At 34.5% G+C, this 25,285-nt stretch overlaps 1 protein-coding gene across 1 annotated transcript in view; it reads right to left on the bottom strand.

The window, feature by feature from the left end:
- The window catches only part of LOC148956920 (putative fatty acyl-CoA reductase CG5065), a 32,303-nt gene extending 8,876 nt beyond the window's left edge, over positions 1–23,427 (bottom strand). Inside the window, exons 1-3 of the mRNA XM_089092624.1 lie at positions 23,416–23,427; positions 22,508–22,575; positions 12,977–13,216 (exon numbers count right to left, since the gene is read on the bottom strand). Coding sequence (XP_088948750.1) covers positions 12,977–13,216; positions 22,508–22,575; positions 23,416–23,427 — 320 coding nt within the window. The remainder of the gene's footprint in view (positions 1–12,976; positions 13,217–22,507; positions 22,576–23,415) is intronic.
- Positions 23,428–25,285: the final 1,858 nt, after the last annotated feature.

Below are 25,285 nucleotides of genomic sequence, written 5' to 3'. Positions count from 1 at the left end.
CGGAAAAAATCTAAAAGTGATTTCAGTTTATTTCTAAGAGATTGGTATCGTCGTGGATTTAAATTGTTTCGGACAGGAAATTTGGACCACGTTTCCACTATCGAAACAAAAAGAGAGTATGGTTTCTACGTCATCGCTGTGAGGACAATGGCGGTTATGATTATAAACCTAATTATTTTTATTTGGTTGTTACAGGAATTGATTAAAAATACCATGTGTAACATTACTTCAAATTAGAAAATTGAAACATGTGAATTTTACAATATGAATTAAAATAGCATCATTGACTTCACAAAGAGATATAATAAAAATTAAGTTATATTATATTGCAGAAAATGTGACCCTGACTTTGCACACCGAGATCAGTAGAAATTGAATTCCGATTATCTGTTATCACTAATCATTGCCGATGACCACCTAAATGACGAAGAAGAAGAAATCTAAACACTAAATACAAAGACTTTTTTATTGTACATATATGTTTTATTAATGAACGAACTTACAAACATTCTTGAAACATTTTATTCTTAGGGTACTGAAATCAATATTATACAGGTAGGAAAGGGTACTTTCTATATGAAGTCATTCAATCGAGGATTGTCTACATGAATGTTGAGAAATTCATTGTATCAAGTGCTGAATCAGGTACTGCATCAGGTGTTTTTCTCAAAATGAAATTGGACGGAGCGAGTTGTAGCTTTATGTCAATTTTAACACTGGGAGGCATTCATTAACGTATATATAATGATTTAATTTACCAACTAAATGATACTCCTTGCTCACTACCCAAGTGAGTTCACCATCAGTATCAACATTCTGTCTATAATCATAGCCTATCACCAGACCTTTCAATTTTCTTGAAAGGTCTGGTTTTTATTTCATATGTACGGTCTTTTTTGGAATTTTATATGTATTTTTGAGAATACAATCGGTAAGAGCAACTTAATACTTTCCCTCGCTGAATTTAACGGCGGGGGTGAGTTTTGTTTAAAAATCGCTTGTTTTATCCAAATCATCGCAGAGGGGATCAGAGACGTTGGGCATAAACATCACATAAGAGTCATTGGGCATTATGTACGTCTTCAAAAATATTCAAGAATCACAATCAGATTTGTATTCTAGCCAATGAACAAGCAACTATCTTTTGCCCCTATGAGCACGACTTTTTAATATCTTTTCGATGTGATACATTCCACTCTTTTTAACTTTTTGATAATCACAAAAACCACGAAAAATCTCATCATCTTTCAGGTCACGTAAACGATATGTTATGGGTTTAGTGTCTAAGACTTGTGACACACTTTTTTTCACTTCTCTCCCTCAATTGCAATATTTTTTAATAAAAATATGTATTGCCCATCTCCTCGATTTAATTAAACTCATGAATAAAAGCAGCAGCACTTTTCAACTTACAATATCTTGAAATTAAAAGTCGAATAGTTTTGATCAATCGTTCAGCCTATGCCGTCTTTATTGAGAACATTGTATTATACTTTAATAAAACCTTCTTTACATTTGGATTAAGAATTTCCCTACCCCGATCCGTTTGAATCTTCCTATAACAATTTTGTTCAAGGATGGATTCAAGAGCTTTAGCAACTTCATTACCTCTCTTTGACCGCAATAGAACGGCATATGCATGTCGAATAAGAACACTGATTACAAGTGCAATCTACTTGAATGGATCATTTTGACGCCGTTGAATCTCGTCTTGAGTCAAAAGATCTACTTGTAATATTTACAATGTGAAAAGGCTTTAGCTCTTCGATACTGACCACCGCGAACTCTACGATTACGATGTAGGGTGTAACTTGATTAATTTTGTAAATACTCTGTCGCTGGCTTCTATTTGAGTCCAGTGCCTTGAGCAAGTGTGGTGGCTAAACTTAAAATTTACTCTTCACCAATAGTCATATTTTAAAACTTCAACCATTTTGAACGAAAACACGTAGTGAATTGTCCACTGCCCTATTGCGTACTAACAAGTGAGGGTGATACAGTGACAGTAAACCACTTGGGTCCCACCGCCCTCGGCAAATCATCATCACGACTTAGTGTACTAGTATTTTCCTAAAATAGTTTAAAGACCAAAACTAAGACGAAGACCCCAGACCAAGACGATGTCTGTATTCTAAACATAAATCTCGCTTCAAAGTGAAGTAGGGTCCATGGAGTAGCACCTTCACACCGTCCGTACATACATAGACTTTATCCGATACGGGTAACATGACATTTTGCCACTCTAACTGTGTAGTTATTAAATTTTAAAGAGTGAATCGCCATGGCTTTCGCTCTTGGAATGAGATTACTTTCCATACAGTTTCTATACACACTCAAATCAAAATTCTCTTTCAAATAATGTCTAGGCACCCCCTTTAAGACTTTTTCGATTTCCTCATGATGTGCTTGCACAAAGTACACCATCAGACCTGCAAACACACCATTGATAATCAAGTCGGTCCCCGATAATAATAATTTATTTGAAGGCTGACGCTTCACTAGCTCCGGGTGAATGGACTCATCCCACTTGGCAAAATCCATTCAAGAGATAATATACATACCTTTTTCCAAATCATCTTATAAATTGTCAGCTTTAACTTTTAGCAAAAGTGAGTCAGTATCCCTATAATAAACTTGAAGTGATCCTTCTCTCGGCCATTGGCACCTTCACACATTGTAACAGAATTCCAACATGAGTTTTTTGGAAATTTCTTAAAATTGCTCTACCAGCAGTGATATTTTTATTTAAAATGAAATTTCTCTTTTCCAATGTAAAAGAACCATATTTGGGTCTATGATGGTGAATGATATGAAGTTTGGATCGGCTATAATTCAAGCAAATTCTTTTGTGTCGGTTACAACATCTCAAAGACTCCTATTACGCATTACGCTAACTCTGGCACATTTTACCGAAGGCTGAATTTTAAATGAATTTAAAGTTCTCTTTTTCAACATTCGCTTTTGCTCCTGAAAGTTTACTGACAAAAATGTCAATAAACCCCTTCAAATACCGGTTTTGGTCTAATTGAAGGGCTCTATGAATCTTTGTTACCTTGTAACCATTGGATAGCATCTATCTCAAAAGAAATTGATGAACAACAATATTCTGTTTCGGATGAAGGTGGGCAATGTTTTTGTTTTGATGGTGTCCAGAGCACACCCCCATACTCTACCAAAGAAATATCATGTGGACTCAAAGAATCCTTAGTCACCGGTCTGTATATGCATGGGAAAACAAAATCCTTTTCCGAGTCATGAAGCTCCGCTGGTATTTCAGAATAAACTTCAAAAAAGTCATCCTAGCGGTCCATTCTCTTCAACAGTGTCAATGTCGGGGAAATTTGGAGAACAAGGATTGTTAAGCCATTCATAATTACCACACGGCAAAGAGTAATGAGATATTGCCGACGGATAAAGGGATTCATATTCAGAAAAACTGCATCCAACTTTTTATCGGCGCTTTTCCAGTCGGGTCAGTTTCCAGAATAAGATCTCTGTGGAAAACTCCCTCCAATCATAGAACTTTCTACAAATAGATGCTGATCCATGTCGGTGATCAGGCCTATTTTCTCTTTACTAATTTTAAAAATTACATTCATCACCTGATGAGGATTTGAAAAATAGCACCCAAAATCCAGATGTTTAATCCAGATGTTAAATCCAAGTCCTAGATGTTATTCGTGTTTTGACACAAAACATCCAGCAAGGACCCTCTTAGCCTATTCATAGTCGGCAGTGGTGCATTGACGATCATAAAGTGAATAATAAATTTATATTCACGAAGCCTCGAGATGGAGCTGTGGTACTCATACGGGTATATGCCCTTACACGTCAATAAATAATTCATTTCATCATCTGAAAATAATTGTGTCTTTACTTTACGTTATTTCTTTACTTTAGTTAATTCACTTAGGGATTAGGGAAGAAACTATAGCAGTATAAAAAACGGATTTTATTCAAGTACATATTACCATTATCTGCTGTTTTCCATTGAAATTCTAAGAGCAGCAGCTTCTCAGAAAATTTAGGTATTATATTATATGAAAAAGAACCATCTACCGATAGGCAACCTACAACTTCACCTCTCTGCAAACGTCCTAACGCTGGTAATATGAATTTCAAATCGTAGCTGGACTTGTGCATATAAACAGGTAGAAAATATTGCTTTTTAACGTTTAAATTACATTATTTATGGGCCAGTCCACGAAAGTTACTACCCCCTGATAAAATTAGGTTGCTGAAATGTTTATATTCGCGTAATGGCATCTCTCCCCCACTACCTTCAACAAATTTTCCCTTACAAACCCGACACATTTTTATCTTGAATGGCTAACTCATCCTCTGATGATAGGGTCATTGGATAGCCTACATTGCGCAGCCGTGAAATTGAATTATTTGTTGTTTTAATAAGTGCTGTCATGGCTTCACCTATACAATCCTCCCCACCCAATGTCTCAAAAAACTCTACCAATTGCATGGTATTAAACGAGTCTCTTTGTGCATGGGTATAAGAGACTGCAATGGGTTCATATTTTTTAACGCTATTTAAATTTGACAGATCATACACATCTATGAGTTTGGCTTCGCAGTCTAATATACCTTGTCACTCTGTAGAAATGCATTCTGAAAGTTCTTGAATCGCAAGATGGCCGTTTCACCGCTAACCGTTTCCACAGATTGATAGCCATGACGCTTTTAGTGTCTCAAATAAAGTTTGAACTTTAATTCATAAATAAATCTAGAACGATATATTGGACAATGGTAGCATGTTAACCCCCTTTATTATAATTTGACCCTCAACCCCAGATAAGACCTCATTAATGTCTGTTATTGGAAAAAAATTTCCATTTGAATCAGGTTCACTGGTAGGATCGTAAAGAAGCAATACACAATGTTTTACTGATTGAATGGACGGATCCCTCACTGGATATATTACCCCCTTTTTCATCTTTGCATTTACTCTCCTCAAATTCAGTATCATATTGTAAGACAGTACCCCACTATTTAAGTGTTATTGGATATTGACCATTTAAACAATTAAAATCTACTTCAGGAACTTTTGCCCCCTCCCCAACCCCATTAACTGCCAAACCGTCGAAATATGTTTTAATAACATTATTCTCCACCATGGGTTTTTGAGCTGCCATGAGGAATGCATAGTTGAAGCACTGAAGCCCTGTGGCGAAACAAAATTATTGTACTCCTTTACATCTGCCTTCCCCCCTCCACCTCTTACAGTAAAATCATTTTTAAATATACCCACAATAACACCTAAAATCTCAATAAATAAAACCACCGACCCACTACCCCTCTCACTATACTTATCCAATTTCGATACAATACCATCCACCCAATCAATAAATACAGCTTCAAAACTGTGCAAGCCCGAATGAAGTGTCTGCATTTCAGTTTGCACATGATACGAATACACCTCATCCGAATCTTCATTTAGATAAGTAATACTAATAATGCTTGTTTGCTGTCTTTCAACAAAGGTTGAAAAACAAAGGTGTGATGTCTTCCACCCATTCTCGAATCTGTCTTTCAACAAAGACTCGAATCTTACCCACATAAGAGTGCACTATATCTATCGGCTAGATCATGATGCTACTCACCATAAGTGAATTGCATGGATCCCCGAACTCAGCCCTATGAACATATACATTGTGCAAGGCAGAGTTGGATAAATAAAACTCTGTCAATAGAGGGGGCGTTACGGAATTTTCATGTCCCGCACCACTTTGTCCTACTTTACATTCATTATATATGGTAGGAATGGTGCATGGAGTGAAATACCCCAGTTTACTCAACATAACCTCGAGTGTATCAGGACTAAGGTGGTCAGCCCAACCAAAATCACCCTCTGATACATTTTTGATGTTCAAGGATACTTGACTGAGCCGAACCCCTGTTGAAATATTAGGGAGTGTATCTCCAAAAAAGTCCCCCAATAATTTGTCAACCAAATATAGTGCCTATTCTGTCTAAATGTTGACATGGAGATTACCTTGAAATTGCGATTGTGATGGCAATATGGGTGTCTCCATGCGGTCAAAGAGGTTGTAGGTCCCCTGAGTTTGTGGTGATATTGCAGCGCTAGGTGAACCTAAAAACTGAATGAGAATATATTTTATTTTTGAAATGGCACGGTTTTTTATTAACCCGAAAAAGAATATTTTAATAGCGTGTATTTTCATATCATTCAATACACATACATAATTATTTTTTTAATAAGACACACACACACATTCGGAATGGTTTCAATTATTTGCCAAAGTGTGTCTATGACATCATTGTATACATGTCCAGGAGACTCATCCTCTCCCACAATTGTTACAGGACTCATTGGTATTTGGACTTCCTGGGGCACGGTGGTAGATGGAATCATAGAATTAACTGGCGGAAAGTATGATTGAATAGATTGTCGTCCATTCCCCACCAGGACATTGCAATCCCATGGGCCTACCACCTGCTTAAGTCCTCAGTTTTTTCAATGGATTTGCATCAGCCTAGAATAAAAATAAAATAGTACATAACCAAATTGTTTGTTACAAGTATAAGCAGTGTCTTTTTTTAGCCATTAAAAAATTTCTTTCAAGTTAAAATTTCTAAGTTCAAAAATATATACAATTTTTGAGTCCCTTAAAAATTGTAAGTTTAAATAAATTTAAGCCCCAAAAAACAAAATTGTAAGTAAAAAAGTCCAAGTCCCAAAAATATTAAGTTAAGAAAATAAATTTGTAAGTTCAAGAAACAAATTTCTAAGTAAAAAAAAAATAAAATTCGAAGTCCCAAAAATTCTAAGTCTTCAACACTTTTTTTCTAAATTTATGCGCCTTTTAGTTTTGATGTTGCTCTTTACCGTCCCCTGAAAGTCCAGTTTCAATAATATTTTATAGATTGAATTCAAAAGTTCAGAAATGTTTAGTAGGGAGGGGTGTTTCTAAAAATTAATCATTATTTATGATTATGGGGGCCCATAAGCGGAATTTTAGGGGGAGGCTTACCTGGTCTATTCAGCACTTCCAATATAGGATATCAACCTCGGCTCCACGCTGGCACAAACATCAAACACGACCAACCAGAGGTCCGTTCAACTTCCACCAAAGTTTCGTAAAGCCGCGGGTGCACTGCCGGCCGCGGCAGTGAAGTTCCGCTGACTTTTAATTAATTTGAGCCAATTCTTTTCTTGTATGATTAAGGATTTCGATTATCCTGCTTTGAAATTAAGTACGGTTTTCAAAATTAAACAAACAAATGTGCACACAAATAGTTTGCAAGAATTTCTTGTGCTTCCAGGGTGAGTTTTTATTCAGCACTAGCTCTTGTAGCACATCCATTGAATAGACAATTGTCTTTCAAACAGACACCAGATTAAATTCCATGTAGGAACTTGAGATTTAAGGACCTTTCTATTGCAATACACCTTGGTATAGGAAAGAATCAATATTTCTTCAGTCCTTGCAATATGTAGGTATTTATAAATACTGAGGTGTTGATACCGTGACATTGCAGTCTTACTTGAAACGGTAGGTTATGAAAGTTCTCACGTTCCTTACTGTTATATTATGAATTTAACTTTGAGGACAATTAATGCGTTTTCTTATTTGCCATAAAAACACTGGTGGTGTAATAACTAGGAGGTGTCTAATTACAGGAAGGAAACCTATTTTAGACATCGACAGAAATGAACGGGAAGGAAACTACAAATGCAGGTGTCCCTAATCACCGTTTCAATATTTATGTCTATTATACCACCTGGACACATTATTTTTTCTCTACTATATCTGTCTAAATTTTCTTAATGAGTATTTCATTAGTTCGGATATATTACCCATATACAATGGTAACTATTTTAATTGTACAGACAGTTAATAGTAGAAACCTAATTGTAATTGCAAATTTTTAGCTTGTGTCTAATCTTGGAAAATAGACTTCCGCCCAATCTTGAACAAAGGATCTTAAAATTGATGTATCTCAATCATGGACAGAATCAATCACTGACAAAGGTTGTGAAAAAGAGGAACCATATTTAAATACGCTTGGCTATAAGATTGAAGGCAGCCAATCCCAACTATCTCTATCAGGTCCAAGATTAAGAACCTGCTGTCCTTGTTTAGGGAAGATACATTTTATTCAAAACATTTGTCCAAGATCACACACTGTCCATGTATTGGGGTTTTTACCCTAAATCCTCTTTCATGTAGTAGATATGATCTGACTGTTCCAGCCACTTTCAAGCACTACCTCTCCTACCATTCATAGTCATCAAACTGACATCTGCAGTAGGTTTTACCTTCTCCCTAATGGCCCCCGTAGATGAGTTTTACAAAGTTGCAAACTGCAACCCAAATCAAAACTAAGTTAACATTCTTTTTCACTATCTTAACCACTATCTTAAGTGAACTGTCTGAGCTGTCATCAAAAGTAACTGTCTGAACCTTTTCAGTTTCATTTTCACCCTCAGTGCTGTATTCTCACCAAATGTCTTCACAGCCTGTTTCGTTGTTTTTCCTGCTTTCGTTGCTTCAGTTATTTTTAATCCACTCTTCTTTGCCTTCCTTGTAGCAAAGACAGCTTCAATCTTGGCTTTTATTGATATATCAGTATCCACTTTTGTTCTGCTCTCCTTTCTTCCTTGAAGGCTTTTGTTTTCTCGGTGGTGCTGGGATATGATTGTACTTGTTCAGGTGTGACTATCCTTTTTCAACCTGCTTGCAAAATCACAGGGCCTTCTGAAAACATTAGGTCAGAGGATGGGGATTGGATTGATGGAGTTGGAGTTAGAACCTCTGATGAGCTTGGCAATTGGCCACCATCTTCATGGGCTAGAAAACAGTTGGTTGGTCTGTATTTAAGAGAACAGATGTTCATTATCAAAACAATCCAGACTGAAAGGGGAGATACCTTCCAAATCCCTTCTGGACATTTGATGGTAGGAAAGCCAAGGGAAAAGATTTTTCTACCAGCTGTGATGTAGATAATTACAGTTCTTATCGATGGTAACAATTGCTCGATGAAAAAAATACTACTAATTTTGATAATTAATTCTGTTAGGAATACCTAGCTGTTGGATATTTCAAATATTATGCAAGTGTACTGAAATGCCACAGACAATTCGTTTTTACCAGATTTCTACTTTTCAAGTTGAAAAATGAAGAACACCAGCGTCCAGCCACCGACTCACTAAGTTTCTAACTCGTGAATAGACTCAAACCTGATGTAAATTATGGCTGGTATTTTCCCGGAACGTTGTTATCTCAAAGGCAAAGACTAGATGGGATGGAATTTTAACTTCAATTGTTTCCAGGTATACCACCTATGGCTCTGATAGTACCAATTGAGGGGGTACGAGGCGTTAGCAACTCCAATAGTACACTGGGATAGGGCTGTCCTTGGACCTATCTCTAGGATACTACTAGTTTATTTATTGGTTGTGATTTATGTTAGTTTTTGGCTGGAAAAATTATTTAACTTTATTTCTGCTTATCTTTTGGTTAATTGATCTCTTTACTTTCCTTTGAAAAACTCTTTTCTGTGTAAAAATAAAAAAAATAATGTATGTTCCTTCTTAATTGACATTAAAACCATAGCATATGTTTCAGTTACAAGTAGTCACTGTCGCAAGTAACTACAGTCGCAGTTCCAGGTAACCTCAGTAACAGTAAAAAGTAGTCATATCCCAAATGGTCACACTCACTTCACTGTTGCAATTTCAGTAACAAGTAGTTGGAGTCACAGTCGTAATCATCTGTAGACGCAAGAAGTTGTTGCAGTTAAAGTCACATGTTGTCGCAATCGGAGTCTCAACTGATTGCAGTCGCAGTCACAAGTACTTAGAGTCACAGTTGCAAATAGTTGTAGTCGCAATTAGTCCCATTCCCGAGTATTTACAGTCGTAATTGAAAAATGAACAAAACCTGAAAGTTTTACCTTAGTACCCTATAATATGGCTGGAGTATTGCTAGTACACCCCTTGGATAACCTGTATGTACATAGTGTGCTTAATATCCTTCAAATTAATGCTTTAAACAATTCCTTAGATATTACTGGTATGCTCTTTTGATCACTCGGATGTTTTAACTCACCATTCGCTGGATGTTTTAACTTAATACCCTTAGTATTAGCAGTTGTTGTAGTCATATTAGGAGCAGTAGTGGCGATAGTATTGGTAGTAGCAGCAGCACTATTCACATAGTGCCTTTTTGGTTAGGTCAATTTCACAGAACATGCCCTGATAGTTTCAACTTACTACTCCGAGCAGTTCTTGAGAAATTACTGATACATGCTTTTGATGACCAGCATGCAGATGGTGTGTTTTTATATAGTTCAAGTCCCAACTTAACACTTTCTGAAAGTTTCACCATAATACCCGTTGTCAAAGTAATAGTATTACAAATAGCAGTAGCAAAAATAGTACTACTAGGGATAGTAGTAGTAGTATACACAAAGTGACTTCCTATTAGTGCAATGTCCCCCTCAACATGCCCTAAAAGTGTCAAATTAGTACTCTAACCTGTTCCTGAAATATTGCTAATATTTTCTTTTGAGAACCTGCTTACACATATTGTGCTTTGATTCAGTTCAACAACCTAAAAAACATTCCCAAGAAAATCCACCTTAAAACCCTTACCCTTAGTATAAGTAGTAGACTAGTAATAGAAGTAGTAGTGGTAGCATGGGAAATGTACCTTTGGGTTAGTTCAACCTCCCCTCAACATCTCCTGAAAGTTTCAACTTAATATTCTTAGCTGTTCCTCAGACATTGCTGATGCCCCGTTTTGGCAACATGCATGTGCATAGTGCTTTTTGATTTAGTTTGAAATCTCCCTATGGATTCCCTGGAAGTTTTACCTTAATATCATTAGCTTCAGTAGTAGCAGTGATCGTAGTTGTAGTAGTAGTATACACAAATTGCCTTTTGGCTAGTCCGAACATCTCCTAAAAGTTTCAACTTAATATTCTAATCTGCTCCTGAGATATTGCTGATACACCCTTTGCCAACCTAAAGGTACATAGTGTTTGATTTATTTCAATATCGTTCAAGGACCCTCCCTGATAGTTTCCCCTTAATACCCATAGCCTCAGTAAAAACAGTGGTCGTAGTAGTAGTAGTATCAGTATTAGTATAGTGCATAGCACCTTTGTTTTTTTCATCCCTCTCAACTTTTTCTGAAAGTTTCAACTTAATACCATAATCAGTTACTGGGATGTTGATGATAGGTCGTTTGACAACCAACATCAGCAGAGTTGTTTTGATTTAGGTCAACATCTCATTAACATTCCTTCAAATTTTCACCTTCATCCCCGTAGCTTTAGTAGCAGTATTAGTGTTAGTAGCAGCAATTGTGATCCCTGCAGCATACCCGGTAAGTTTAAACTGAATACTCTAAGCGCGTTCCTAAGATATTTCTGACACGTCCTTTTAACAACCAGTATGTATATAGTATGTTCTGATTTAGTTAATCTTCTATCTCAACATTTCCTAAAAGTTTTATTTTAATACGTTTGGTCTTAATAATAGTAGTAGTAGCAAAAACAGTAGTAAATGTAGTAGCAGTAGCAGTAGTAGCAGCGGTAGTGCACACATATTGCCTTTTGGTCAGTTAGAATCCCCCTCATCATTCCCCGAAAGTTTCAACTTTAAACTCTAAGCCACTCAGAGGATATTTCTCATACATCCCTTTGACCACATGTATTCATATAGTGTTTTTTGATTTAGTTCCGCTTCATCTTCAACATTCCCTGAAAATACCACCTTAATAGCCTTAGCCTTAGCAGTAGTCGGAATGGAAGTTATAGTTGTAGTAGGACTACTACTAGTAGTAATAGTAGTAACTGTTTCAATAGTAGTAGCAAGGACCCACTGCCTTTTGGTCAATGAATTATCCCCTATATCATTCTTTTAAAGTTACAACATAATATCTTAAGCCTTTCCCGAGGTACGCTGTTTTTATAACCTGCATGCACATAGTGTGACTCAATTTAGTTCAACCCTCCTCTCAACATTCCCTGAAAGTTTCACCTTAATATTCTTAGCCTTTTTTGACACCAAAGGTCAAACCTATCCGACTTTCCTAATAGCAAATACTATATTCAAACAATGAGCAAACTGCATAAGTTACAGTTGTCACCCCAAGAGGCATAGTTTATCATCTATTCTGAACAAAGTGATTATCTCAAAACTTATATCAGATGTCTTTGGGAAAATAAAGGGCGTGGGGTGGAGGTTTTTGCCCTTCAGTCCCATTTGACTCTTAAAAAGGGAATTAGAACTTCTATTTTCCAATCGAATGACTCCTATCAAAGTAAGTAGTTCTATGACAACTCCTTGCATACGAAGTGCCTTGGTAAAAAATAATAAATAAATAAAGCATGGAGCCCATTTCGCTCGTTATTTAGGGAATGCATTTGCTCTGCCTTTGAAAAAGTAGTTGGGGTTGCATGAAATTAACTTTTGGAAATTAATCAAAAACTCAAATTATATCCCTGAAATGCGTTTTCAAATCCCATCCCCATTCCTTCCCAACTTTAGAAGGCTTTGAAGACTGCATGAAAACTATAAATACGTACCTCTTTTACTATTGAAACTGCATTAGTTTTAAAAAAATAAAAAGAAAAAAAAGAGCTCTGAATTCAGGTGGACCTAGTGTGCTTTACCAGGACTATTGATCTTCACAAGTCTTCACCTACATGTATCTTGGACAGTGTTCTTTCAAAACAAAGAAGATTCAAGTCAAACTCAAAACAAAACAAATTACGACACACACACGAGTTTGTAGGAACTTTTGTATTACTGACAACACCATTTTACTTTACTTTTCCTTGAAAAGGTCCTTTTTAAAAGCGTGGATTAAAATTTTTATAACAAAATAGAGTAGGCAATTAGCTCTAGAATTTATAATTCATGAAAAGAGAATAAAATATTTTCTAAATATAACCGAATTTAAAAACATAAAAAAAGACGTAAACTTACAAGGGTTTTTTCCCACAACATCTTACTAAGAAGTCAAGCGTGTATGCTGGCAAGTTGTGATAAAGTACCATATCAATCTTATGGTGAACATAACTGCTTTTGAAGCTTCCCCCTGGTGGCCACAATGTCATACTGATTGGGTTTTTCATTATATAAGGATATATATACTTCTCTAGATCTGACCAATAAACAGGATTCAAGCCAGATGAGCCAATAGTATAAACAGATAAATTAGGCATCCTGAAACAGAAGAAAATACATTAGGATCTTTTATGAAATTATTTCTGACAATAGAAGTATATCAGGCTTGATAATATTAAAGCTCCTAGGTTTTTCTTTCCGTACTGCAGCCTAAAACAATGATAATTTCAATCCCTATTCATTCAGAGCCACCAATAAATTCTATCTTTCAAACTTTTGGGGTCACCATAAAAACCAATTCCTTCACGGAAGGGTTTAGGTCGCGTTTTAAAACCCAATCGATACATTTATCAAAAATATGAAATATAAATAAGGGATAACTAGGAATTCAGTGTACGATCATGTCAATAGCACGTTATTAGGATAAGAGGTCAAGGCCTTCGGCCTCGACTAAGTTCTTTGATTTTGTATTAAAATCAAGTATTTTGCAGGCATCAAGACATGGATAATTTTAGAAAAAGCCAGGACAGATAGACCGAGTGATTCAGAGGCAATTCTGGGATAAACCTTTTTTAGGATTGTATAAAAATTATGTCATTGATATTGCTCAATTTTTTTTTTTAGGGTTACCAGTTGTTTGAAGTTTCCTGCCAGTATTGGAGTTCTATCATGGTTATAAGGTTAAGCCAGTATTTGGCTTAAAAAAGACTGTTTACGAGAAAAAATTCCCAATTGAAGCTCATTTATTAATGATAACTATTAATTTGATTATTACTACTAATAAAAGTTTTTTGTGATATCAAATTTATGGTAATCTCGAAAACGAGCTTGAAACCCATAAAAAAAGGCGTTGGATTGCAATAAAGATTGCTCAATTTGATTGCCGCCGTCAAACACCATATGATGAAAATTACAGTACTCTATGTTGGTGCCGCGAATGGCGCTCGGTGTCACAAAATGGCAGACCATGCCATCACGAGCAAAATTAATGGCAATGCGCTCTTTGAAATAAAAAAATTATACAGTGAAAATTGAAAAAGTAATGTCAATAATATCTGATTGAATATTTGTTTGTAGGGATTGTTTAGAGGTTCTCCCCCAGGTATTATTTAGCTTCTGTCCAAGACGTATGTTTAATTTAAGGAAAGTCCCAGTCTCGGCAAGATAGATTAAATCTTCGTTAAATGAATCTTATAAATTTTCACGTAGTTAATTTATAAGATCATTTATAAGTTAATTTTCGAGTTTTAAAGTAAGTTTTTTCCCTTAGACAGGTATCTATTAGAACAAACTTATCTGTTTTCAATAGACTAATGTTTAGCTAGTAGTGTGTATGTGCACAGTCCGAAACCTACATGTAAACCTACAAGAATATGTGCACAGTCCGAAACCTACATGTAAACCTACAAGAATATGTGCACAGTCCGAAACCTACATGTAAACCTACAAGAATATGTGCAGAGTCCGAAACCTGTTATTTGCGTACGCCTCTACACCTTTTCAAAGAGAGTGAGTATTTGACATTTTTGCAAAAAGGGATAAGTAATTTGCAAATTGGACACTATGAACGATATTAATTAATGTTTTGAATAATAGGAGTGTGAATGATACTATTCAGTGTTTGGACTGCACGAAATTGGATAAAAAAAAGTATTAAGCTGATTAAAATTTAAAATACCCCCGTAGGGTTTTTTAACTTTGTTAATTTGTTATAAATTAGAAACAACATCATTCAATTAAATCGGCTAACGACGTTAGAATGACAGAGTGAGGTGACCTAGCTTTACCTATCCGATGTGTCAATTTTGGAGGGAAAATCAAAAATACTCAGAATAGAAAATAAATGGTATCTGCCGCAAGGGCAAGGCTCAGTGGTCCTGTTTTCCCCAATTTCTGAGGGCAGGAGAGGGGGGGAGGGTCAATTTTGGGGGGAAAGTCAAAAATACTCATAAATAAAAATAAATGGGTTCTTCATCAAGGGTAAGGCTCAGAGGCCCTCAGTTTTACAATTTACGAGGGCAGGGGTGGGGGGAGGTTCAATTTTGGAGGAAAATACAAAAAGGCTCAGAATCAACACTAAATGGGATCTACCTCAGGGGCACAGCTCAGATGCCCCTCTTTCCTCAATTTCTGAGGGCAAGGGCGGGGGGGAGTCAATTTTGGAGGGAAAACAAAAAATGCTCAGAATCGAAAATAAAAAGGATCTGCCTCAAGGGGAAGGCTCAGAGGCCCCTCCTTCCTCCATTTCTGAGGGTAGGGGGGAGGGGGAGTAAATTTTGGAGGGAAAACCAAAAATAATCAGAATAGAAAATAAACGGGATCTGCCTGAAGGGGAAGGCTCAGAGGCCCTTCGTTCACCCATTTCTGAGGGCAGGGGGGGAGGGTCAATTTTGGAAGGGAAAACCAAAAATACTCAGAAAGTTCATTTTGAATTTCCTTCATTGAAATGCAACAGTTGGATAGTTTTAGTGGTGTTTTGTTATGCTTTACCTTTTCATAGTTACATTATCTTAATTTTTCAAAAATCATTTTGGATTTCTTTCATTGAAAAGCAAGAGTTGGAATATTTCAGTGGTGTTTTGTTGTGGTTTATCTTCTCACAGTTACATTCTGGTGATTTTCATAGTTCATTTTGAATTTCTTTCGTTGAAATGCAAGAGTTGGAATATTTCAGTAGTGACTTGATGTGCTTTACCTTGTCACAGTTACATTCTCTTGATTTTTCGAAGTTAATTTTGAATTTCACTCGTGAAATGCAAGAGTTGGAATATTTCAGTAGTGTTTTGTTGTGCTTTACCTTGTCACAGTTACATTCTCTTGATTTTCATAGTTCATTTTGAATTTCTTTCATTGGAATGCAAGAGTTGGAATATTTCAGTGGTGTTTTCTTGTGCTTTACCTTATCAAAGTTACATTCTCTTAATTTTTCAAATTTCATTTTGAATTTCTGTCGGGAAATGCAAGAGTTGGAATATTTCAGTAGTGACTTGTTGTGCTTTAACTTGTCACAGTTACATTCTCTTGATTTTTCGAAGTTCATTTTGAATTTCTGTCGTAAAATGCAAGAGTTGGAATATTTCAGTAGTGTTTTGTTGTGCTTTACCTTGTCACAGTTACATTCTCTTGATTTTCATAGTTCATTTTGAATTTCTTTCATTGAAATGCAGGAGTTGGAATATTTCAGTAGTGTTTTGTTGTGCTTTACCTTATCACAGTTACATTCTCTTAATTTTTCAAAATTCATTTTGAATTTCTTTCGAGAAATGCAAGAGTTGGAATATTTCAGTAGTGACTTGTTGTGCTTTACCTTGTCACACTTACATTCTCTTGATTTTTCGAAGTTCATTTTGAATTTCTGTCGTGAAATGCAAGAGTTGGAATATTTCAGTAGTGACTTGTTGTGCTTTACCTTGTCCTAGTTACATTCTCTTGATTTTTCGAAGTTCATTTTGAATTTCTCTCGTGAAATGCAAGAGTTGGAATATTTCAGTAGTGTTTTGTTGTGCTCTACCTTGTCACAGTTACATTCTGTTGATTTTCATAGTTCATTTTCAATTTCTTTCATTGAAATGCAAGAGTTGGAATATTTCAGTAGTGAATTGTTGTGCTTTACCTTGTCACAGTTACATTCTCTTAATTTTTAGAATTTAATTTTGAATTTCTGTCGTGAAATGCAAGATTTGGAATATTTGAGTAGTGTATTGTCTTGGTTTACCTTGTCACAGCTACATTCTCATGATTTTTCAAAGTTCATTTTTAATTTCTTTTGTGAAATGCAAGAGTTGGAATATTTCAGTAGTGACTTGTTGTGCTTTACCTTGTCACAGTTACATTCTCTTGATTTTTCGAAGTTCATCTTGAATTTCTGTCGTAAAATGCAAGAGTTGGAATATTTCAGTAGTGACTTGTTGTGCTTTACCTTGTCACAGTTACATTCTCTTGATTTTTCGAAGTTCATTTTGAATTTCTCTCGTAAAATGCAAGAGTTGGAATATTTCAGTAGTGTTTTGTTGTGCTTTACCTTGTCACAGTTACATTCTGTTGATTTTCATAGGTCATTTTGTATTTAGTTCATTGAAATGCAAGAGTTTGAATATTTCAGTAGTTTTTTGTTGCGCTTTACCTTGTCACAGTTACATTCTCTTAATTTTTCAAAGTTCATTTTGAATTTCTTTCGCAAAGTGCAAGAATTGGAATATTTCAGTAGTATGTTGTCGCGGTTTACCTTGTTACAGCTACATTCTCATGATTTTTAAAAGTTCATTTTGAATTTCTGTCGTGAAATGCAAGAGTTGGAATATTTCAGTAGTGTTTTGTTGTGCTTTACCTTGTCACAGTTACATTCTCTTGATTTTTCGAAGTTCATTTTGAATTTCTGTCGTGAAATGCAAGAGTTGGAATATTTCAGTAGTGTTTTGTTGTGCTTTACTTTGTCACAGTTACATTCTGTTGATTTTCATTGTTCATTTTGAATTTCTTTCATTGAAATGCAAGAGTTGGAATATTTCAGTAGTGTTTTGTTGTGCTTTACATTGTCACAGTTACATTCACTTAATTTTTCAAAGTTCATTTTGAATTTCTTTCGCGAAGTGCAAGAGTTGGAATATTTCAGTAGTGTTTTGTTGTGCTTTACCTTGTCACAGTTACATTCTGTTGATTTTCATATTTCATTTTGAATTTCTTTCATTTAAATTCAAGAGTTGGAATATTTCAGTATTGTTTTTTTGTGATTTACATTTTCACAGTTACATTATATTAATTTTTAAAAGTTAATTTTGAATTTCTTTCGTGAAGTGCAAGAATTGGAATATTTCAGTAGTGTCTTGTCGTGGTTTACCTTGTCACAGCTACATTCTTATGATTTTTCAAAGTTCATTTTGGATTTCTTTCTTTGAAATGCAAGAGTTGGAATATTTCAGTAGTGACTTGTTGTGCTTTACCTTGTCACAGTTACATTCTCTTGATTTTTCAAAGTTCATTTTGAATTTCTGTCGTGAAATGCAAGAGTTGGAATATTTCAGTAGTGTTTTGTTTTACTTTACCTTGTCACAGTTAAATTCTATTGATTTTAATAGTTCATTTTGAATTTCTTTCATTGAAATGCAAGAGTTGGAATATTTCAGTAGTGTTTTTTTGTGCTTTAACTTGTCACAGTTACATTCTGTTGATTTTCATAGTTCATTTTTGATTTATTTCATTGAAATGCAAGAGTTGGAATATTCCAGTAGTGTTTTCTTGTGATTTACATTGTCACAGTTAAATTCTCTTGATTTGTAAAATTTCATTTTGAATTTCATTCGCGAAGTGCAAGAATTGGAATTTTTCAGTAGTGTCTTGTCATGGTTTACCTTGTCACAGCCACATTCTCATGAGTTTTCAAAGTTCATTTTGGATTCCTTTCGTTGAAATGCAAGAGTTGGAATATTTCAGTAGTGACTTGTTGTGCTTTACCTTGTCACAGTTACATTCGCTTGATTTTTCGAAGTTCATTTTGAATTTCTGTCGTAAAATGCAAGAGTTGGAATATTTCAGTTGTGTTTTGTTGTGCTTTACATTGTCACAGTTACATTCTATTGATTTTCATAGTTCATTTTGAATTTCTTTCATTGAAATGCAAGAGTTGGAATATTTCAGTAGTGTTTTGTTGTGCTTTACCTTGTCACAGTTACATTCTCTTAATTTTTCAGTTTATTTTCAATTTCTTTCGTAAAATGCAAGAATTGGAATATTTCAGTAGTGTCTTGTCGTGGTTTACCTTGTCACAGCTACATTCTCATGATTTTTCAATGTTCATTTTGGATTTCTTTCATTGAAATGCAAGAGTTGGAATATTTCAATAGTGACTTGTTGTTCTTTACCTTGTCACAGTTACATTCTCTTGATTTTTTGAAGTTCATTTTGAATTTATGTCGTGAAATGCAAGAGTTGGAATATTTCAGTAGTGTTTTGTTGTGCTTTACGTTGTGACAGTTAAATTCTGTTGATTTTCAGAGTGACTTTTGTATTTTTTTAGTTGAAATGCGAGAGTTGGAATATTTCAGTAGTGAATTGTTGCGCTTTACCTTGTCACAGTTACATTCTCATGATTTTTCTAATTTAATTTTTAATTTATGTAGTGAAATGCAAGAGTTGGAATATTTCAGTAGTGTTTTGTTGTGCTTTACCTTGTCACAGTTACATTTTGTTGATTTTCATAGTTCATTTTGAATTTCTCTCACTGAAATGCAAGAGTTGGAATATGTCAGTCGGGTTTTGCTGTGCTTTACCTTATCACAGTTACATTCTCTTTATTTTTCTAATTTCATTTTGAATATATGTCGTGAAATGCAAGAGTTGGAATATTTCAGTAGTGACTTGTTGTGCTTTACCTTGTCACAGTTACATTCTCTTGATTTTTCGAAGTTCATTTTGAAATGTGAAACTTAAGTCCAGTTTTTGATACTCATAATGATGAGGACTGATGATTCTGATTCAATATTTTTTCCATAAAAACAGACTATTTTTTTTAAACTTCGAAATTATTCAACTTTATTTATTTTTTATCTTTTTTTTGTACGTATCTTAAAAAGACAAAATATACCTACGGCTCTAACAATTGTACTCTATTATTGGTCAGAGATACGATCTGGCTTTCCCATTGGTATTCTATGATCAGGTTATTGACACTACCTAGTCTATTGCATCTATTAAATCAGTATTTTTTACGCAGTGGAACGATAAACACATAAGTCATATCTTTCAAAAAAAAGTGAAGATTGAGCATTTTAATAAAGTGTGTTCACATAACAAGGTTATTGAATGAACAAGGTACATAACAAGGTAGCATTGAATGCCGACAATGAGAAGTATTTAAACTATGAAACAAGTACAAGTTGTAGCACTATTGGAAATGTATGCATGCATTGTCATGACAGTAAGGAATTAAATTTCTTTGGAATAGCGAAAAAATTCAACTCTTATGTTGGATTTAACTCTATTTGCGAGATTGAGATCTCCAGAGATGATTGCACTCAAAGAGAATGCCAACATAAAAATAATCGTTGATGATAGAGGACAACTCCTTGCTACTGTTGCAGGTAAAACATTACCTACTGATACATCCAATCGTCAGCTTTCGGGTATTAGCATTCAATGGAAGGTCAAAAAAAGAAAGGCCTACTCTTCTACTAATGTCGTAAACCATATCTTGTCTACGTGCTAAAACTGTTACCTTTGTAAAAATAAGGTGATAATAGAAAGTGAAATTGCCAGAAAAATAAAAAGGGCATTGTCAGAAAATATCACTATGGAATATAAAGATGAATCGATGAAAAAAAGCACCAGCAAACGTTACTGCCATTGATCAAACAGTCAATGAGCCAAATAATACCAAAGACGAAAAGTATATTGAGCCTGTTGATGAGACACCAGTAAAAATTGTGTATGACTCTAAATGGAATACTGATTATTCTACTGATTACGAACTAAGAGAAGACAATAGCTACAATATCAAGAGAGAACATGGTGAACTATGTTATGGAACAGATTCAAAATGTCCAAAGTTAATCATTGATATTAATAATGTATCATAATATATTTTTGTATTAACATTCTACACAGCATTATCTGATGAGAAATATTTTATGCACTACATTGTTATGTGTTCATTATTCTTAGAGTAAGATTGCATAATAAACAGTTAGAATGACTATTCAAATATCGGAGATGCTAGAAAAGGAATTTGCATACATATATTATCAGACACATGGGATAACATTGACAAAATCTAGGTATCAGAATGAATAAATTCTTTATCAACATCCGTTGTTGGATATGTTTTTATGCCATTATGAAAATTTTTTAAGTAAGTAGGTAAGTAAGTAATTAAGTAGGTAAGTAAGTAACAAACTCTTTCTTTGATGTCACCTCTTAGAGTGGCGCGCCACTCTAAGTGAACCTAGATCAACCCAACTTTTTGGATATCTCTCTCACTATGACTCTGTTTGTGTGTCGTGTCTGTGCGTGTCTCGTCTCTATGTGTGTGTCATCTCTGTGGGTGTGCCGTCTCTGTTTTTGTGCTCCGCTGTGTGCTTCTCTCGTCTCTATGTATGTGTCATCTCTGTGGGTGTGTCGTCTCTGTTTTTGTGCTCCGCTGTCTCTGATTGGTCCCTAAAACTTGGTGTTGTCTAAAAAACCAGTCTGGTTGAAAACGTGGAGTTTTCGTACTGCTCACTTTTTTGCAATGTGTAGGAAGCAGTGGGGAATCCCCGCTCGGGTGGAAAGGTGCCAAGGAAAGGCATGCAAATAGCATGTAGTTTCAAAACGGGTTTAGTCACGTTTCTTGAATGAAGTATCTTTACTGTATATTTAAGAGGTTAAGTCAATACAGAGCTTGTTACTTACTTACAAACTTTTTCATAATTTCTTTAATGGAAATTCCGTATTGTGTATCCAACAGTTGACTTCAAGAAGGAAATTGTTTCTTACTCAGAATTTTTTCATAATTTCTTGAATGAAATTCTACATCGTATATATAACTCGTGAAAACAATAAAGAGTTTGTTACTTACTTAGAATTTTGTCATAATTTCTTGAACGAAATGTCTTTTTGTTCATCCAGCAGGTGAATTCAAGTCAGAATTTGCTACTTACTTACAATTTTTTCATAATTTCTTTAATGAAATTTCTGTATTGTGTATCCGAGAGGTGTCTTCATGCAATAGTCTGTTACTTACTTACAATTTTTTCATAATTTATTAAATGAAATTTCCGTATTGTGTATCCAAGAGTTAACTTCAAGAAAGAGTTTGTTACTTCCTTACAATTTTTTCATCATTTCTTAAATGATATTTCCGTATTGTGTATTGCGTGTCCAAGAGGTGACTTCAGGAAAGAGTTTTTTACTTGCTTACAATTTTTTCACAATTTATTGAATGAAATTTCCATATTGTATATCCAAGAGGTGAAATCAATAAAGAGTTTGTTACTTACTTACAAATATTTTCATCATTTCTTGAATGAAATTTCCGTATTGTGTATCCAAGAGTTGACTTCAAGAAAGAAATTGTTACTTACTGAGAATTTTTTCATAATTTCTTGAATTAAATTTCTACACCATGTATCTAAGTCGTGTAAACAATTAAGAGTTTGTTACTTACTTACAATTTTGTCATAATTTCTTGAATGAAATGTCTTTGTTTATCCAGCAGGTGAATTCAAGAAAGAATTTGCTACTTACTTACAATTTTTTCATAATTTCTTTAATGAAATTTCTGTATTGTTTATCCAAGAGAATTCAAGAAAGAGTTTGTTACTTACTTCCTTACTTACTTGCTTACTTACTTACCTACAATTTTCATTCCAATAACTAAATTTGGATCATGTTAGCCAATGTGTTTGAAAATGGATGTACGTGAATTCCTTTTCATGCGATATCAATATTTGAATAGACGTTCTAAATGCCTGATATGTTAGCTTACTCTAAAAAATAGGGGATAACAAGAAATATAACATTTTTAATGAAATATTGTTATGTAGAATATTAATACAAAAAATATATTATGATACATTATTAATATCAATGATTAACTTTGGACATTTTGAATCTGTTCCATAAAATAGTTCAACATGTTCTCTATTGACATAATATCTGTCATAGTCTACTGGCCTGTAATCGGTGTAAAAATATTAAATCCATTTTGATCCATGCTCATTTTTTACTTGTATCACAAAAACATGCCCGACAAGATTCCCGTCGGCGGTGTTACTAGATTCCGTTAGCGTATGATGTAGGTCAGTCTCTTTTGCGAGTTCTTTGTTTTTAATATTAACTTCTTTACAATCCGTAGTAATATTTTACGACAATGCCCTTTTTATTTTTCTGGCAATTTCACTGTCTATTATCAAATTATATTTACGCACGTAACAGTATAGGCATGTAGACAAAATATGGTTTACGATATTAGTAGAAGAGTAGGCATTTCTTGTCTTCTTTGCTTTCATTTGAATGCTAATACCTAAAAGCCGACGAAAGGTTCTATCAATAGTTAGCATGTTACCTATAGCACTAGCATGAAGATACCCCTCTTCATCAACTATTATTTTTATGTTGGCATTCTCTTTGAGTACTAACATCTCTGGAAATGATACTTTCCCATATCCTCCATTTGTATAATTGAATTTTTTTGGTATTCCAAAGAAATTTAATTCCTTACTTTCATGACAACGTACGCATATGCTTTCAATATTGTTACCATGTTTGCTTATTACGTTGTTTAAATACATCTCCTTGTTAGCACTCAATGCTACAATAATACTTACATGTGAACACATTTCTAATGGGGAGTCTTCCACATGTTCAATATGTACATCATCTTTGCTATTATTTGGTTCATTAATTGTTTGAATAATGGTAGTGACGTTTGCTGGCACTTTGTTTTTCATCGATTCATCTCCATATTCCTTAGTGATATTTTCTGCCAATGCCCTTTTTATTTTTCCGGCAATTTAACTGTCTATTACAACATTATTTTTACAAAGGTAACAGTTTCGGCACGTAGACAAGAAATGGTTTATGATATTAGTAGAAGAGTATACATGTCTTCTTATCATCTTCCGTTGAACGCTAATACCCGAAAGTTGACGATGGGGTGCAACAAAAGGTAGCATGTTACCACAAGCACTGGCAAAAAGATGTCCCTCTTCATCAACTATTATTTTTATGTTGGCATTTTCTTTGAGTGCTATCATCTCTGGATATCTCACTCTTGCATATCCACCTTAAACAGAGTTGATTTTTTTTGGTACTTCTAAGAAGTTAAATTCCTTACTGTCATGACAATGCACACATACATTTCCAATAGTGCTACCATTTTTACTTGTTTCATAGTTTAAATACTTCTCCTTCTCAGCATTCAATGCTACAATAACATTGACATGTGAACACACTTTATTAAAATGCTCCATCTTCACTTTTTTTAAAAGATATGACTTATGTGTTTATCGTTCTACTGCGTAAAAGATACTGATTTAATACATGCGATAGACTGGGTAGTGTCGATATTCGGACATAGAATAGCATTGGGAAAGCCACATTGTGTCTCTGACCAATCACAGAGTACACTTGTAAGAGCCATAAGCATATTTTGTCAATTTAAGATACGTACAAAAAAAAGATAAAGTTGAATAATTTCGAAGTTTAAAAAAAATTTTTTTTAAGAAAAAAAATTATTAAATTAGAACCATAAGTCCTCATCACTATGAGTGTACAACACTGGACCTACGTTTCACAGTTGACCTAGAGAATTGACCTAAGTTTCACATTTGAACGAGAGAATGGTAATTTCCATAATTTTCTTACAGGAAACTAGAGTTAATGGTCAAAAACCCTTATTAGCTCAGATTCTACAGAAATTGTTTATTTTTCGATCCATACCTGGACTTAAGTTTCACCTATGAACCAACAAATTGTATTTTCCATAATTTTCTAACAAAAAACTAGAGTTTACGGTAAAAAACCCTTATTAGCTTAGATTTTTCGCGAGCAACTTGCCCTCCACTTTAACTACACCAAAGAATCCGTTTGCCAATCAACTCATCTCCCCCAAACAACTTTTCAGATCGTTCTTGTTAAATTTTTTTATTTCAGCTCATCCCCTTGGGTTTTTTTCTCGAAAGTCAGTTTCAACTCTCTTTATTACAATACATCCCTCTACCAATCAACCCATATCCCCCATAACATTCTTCAGCCACTTCTTGTTAAATTTTTTTTTATCTCTAAACTATTTTAAATTGACAATACTCTCCAATTATTTATTTAACAAAAATCCTCGCTTTCAATTGAACGGAAAAAATATAAGAATTTTTTATTTAAAATAAATCCGCGCTTTTTGAACGAACATCATGTAAAGAAAAAATCACACTGAATACAACAACAGAGCCCCTCAAACCCCGTAAAGCTATTTTAAAAGGTATAACAATTATTTATTTAACAGAAATCCTCGCTTTCAATTGAACGGAAAAAATATAAGAATTATTTATTTAACAGAAATCCTCGCTTTTTGAATGAACACCATGTAAATAAAAAATCACACGGAATAAAACAACAGAGTCCCTCAAACCCCGTAAAGCTATTTTAAAAGGTATAACAATTATTTATTTAGCAGAAATCCTCGCTTTCGATTGAACGGAA

The sequence above is a fragment of the Artemia sp. Qi Xiang Cuo genome, chromosome 1 (genome assembly GCF_049724085.1).
Source record: "Artemia sp. Qi Xiang Cuo chromosome 1, ASM4972408v1, whole genome shotgun sequence".
In the NCBI taxonomy this organism is placed as follows: Eukaryota; Metazoa; Arthropoda; class Branchiopoda; order Anostraca; family Artemiidae; genus Artemia; species Artemia sp. Qi Xiang Cuo.
The sequence above is the reverse complement of the archived record's forward strand: the minus strand, read 5'-3'. Positions and strand labels throughout refer to the sequence as shown.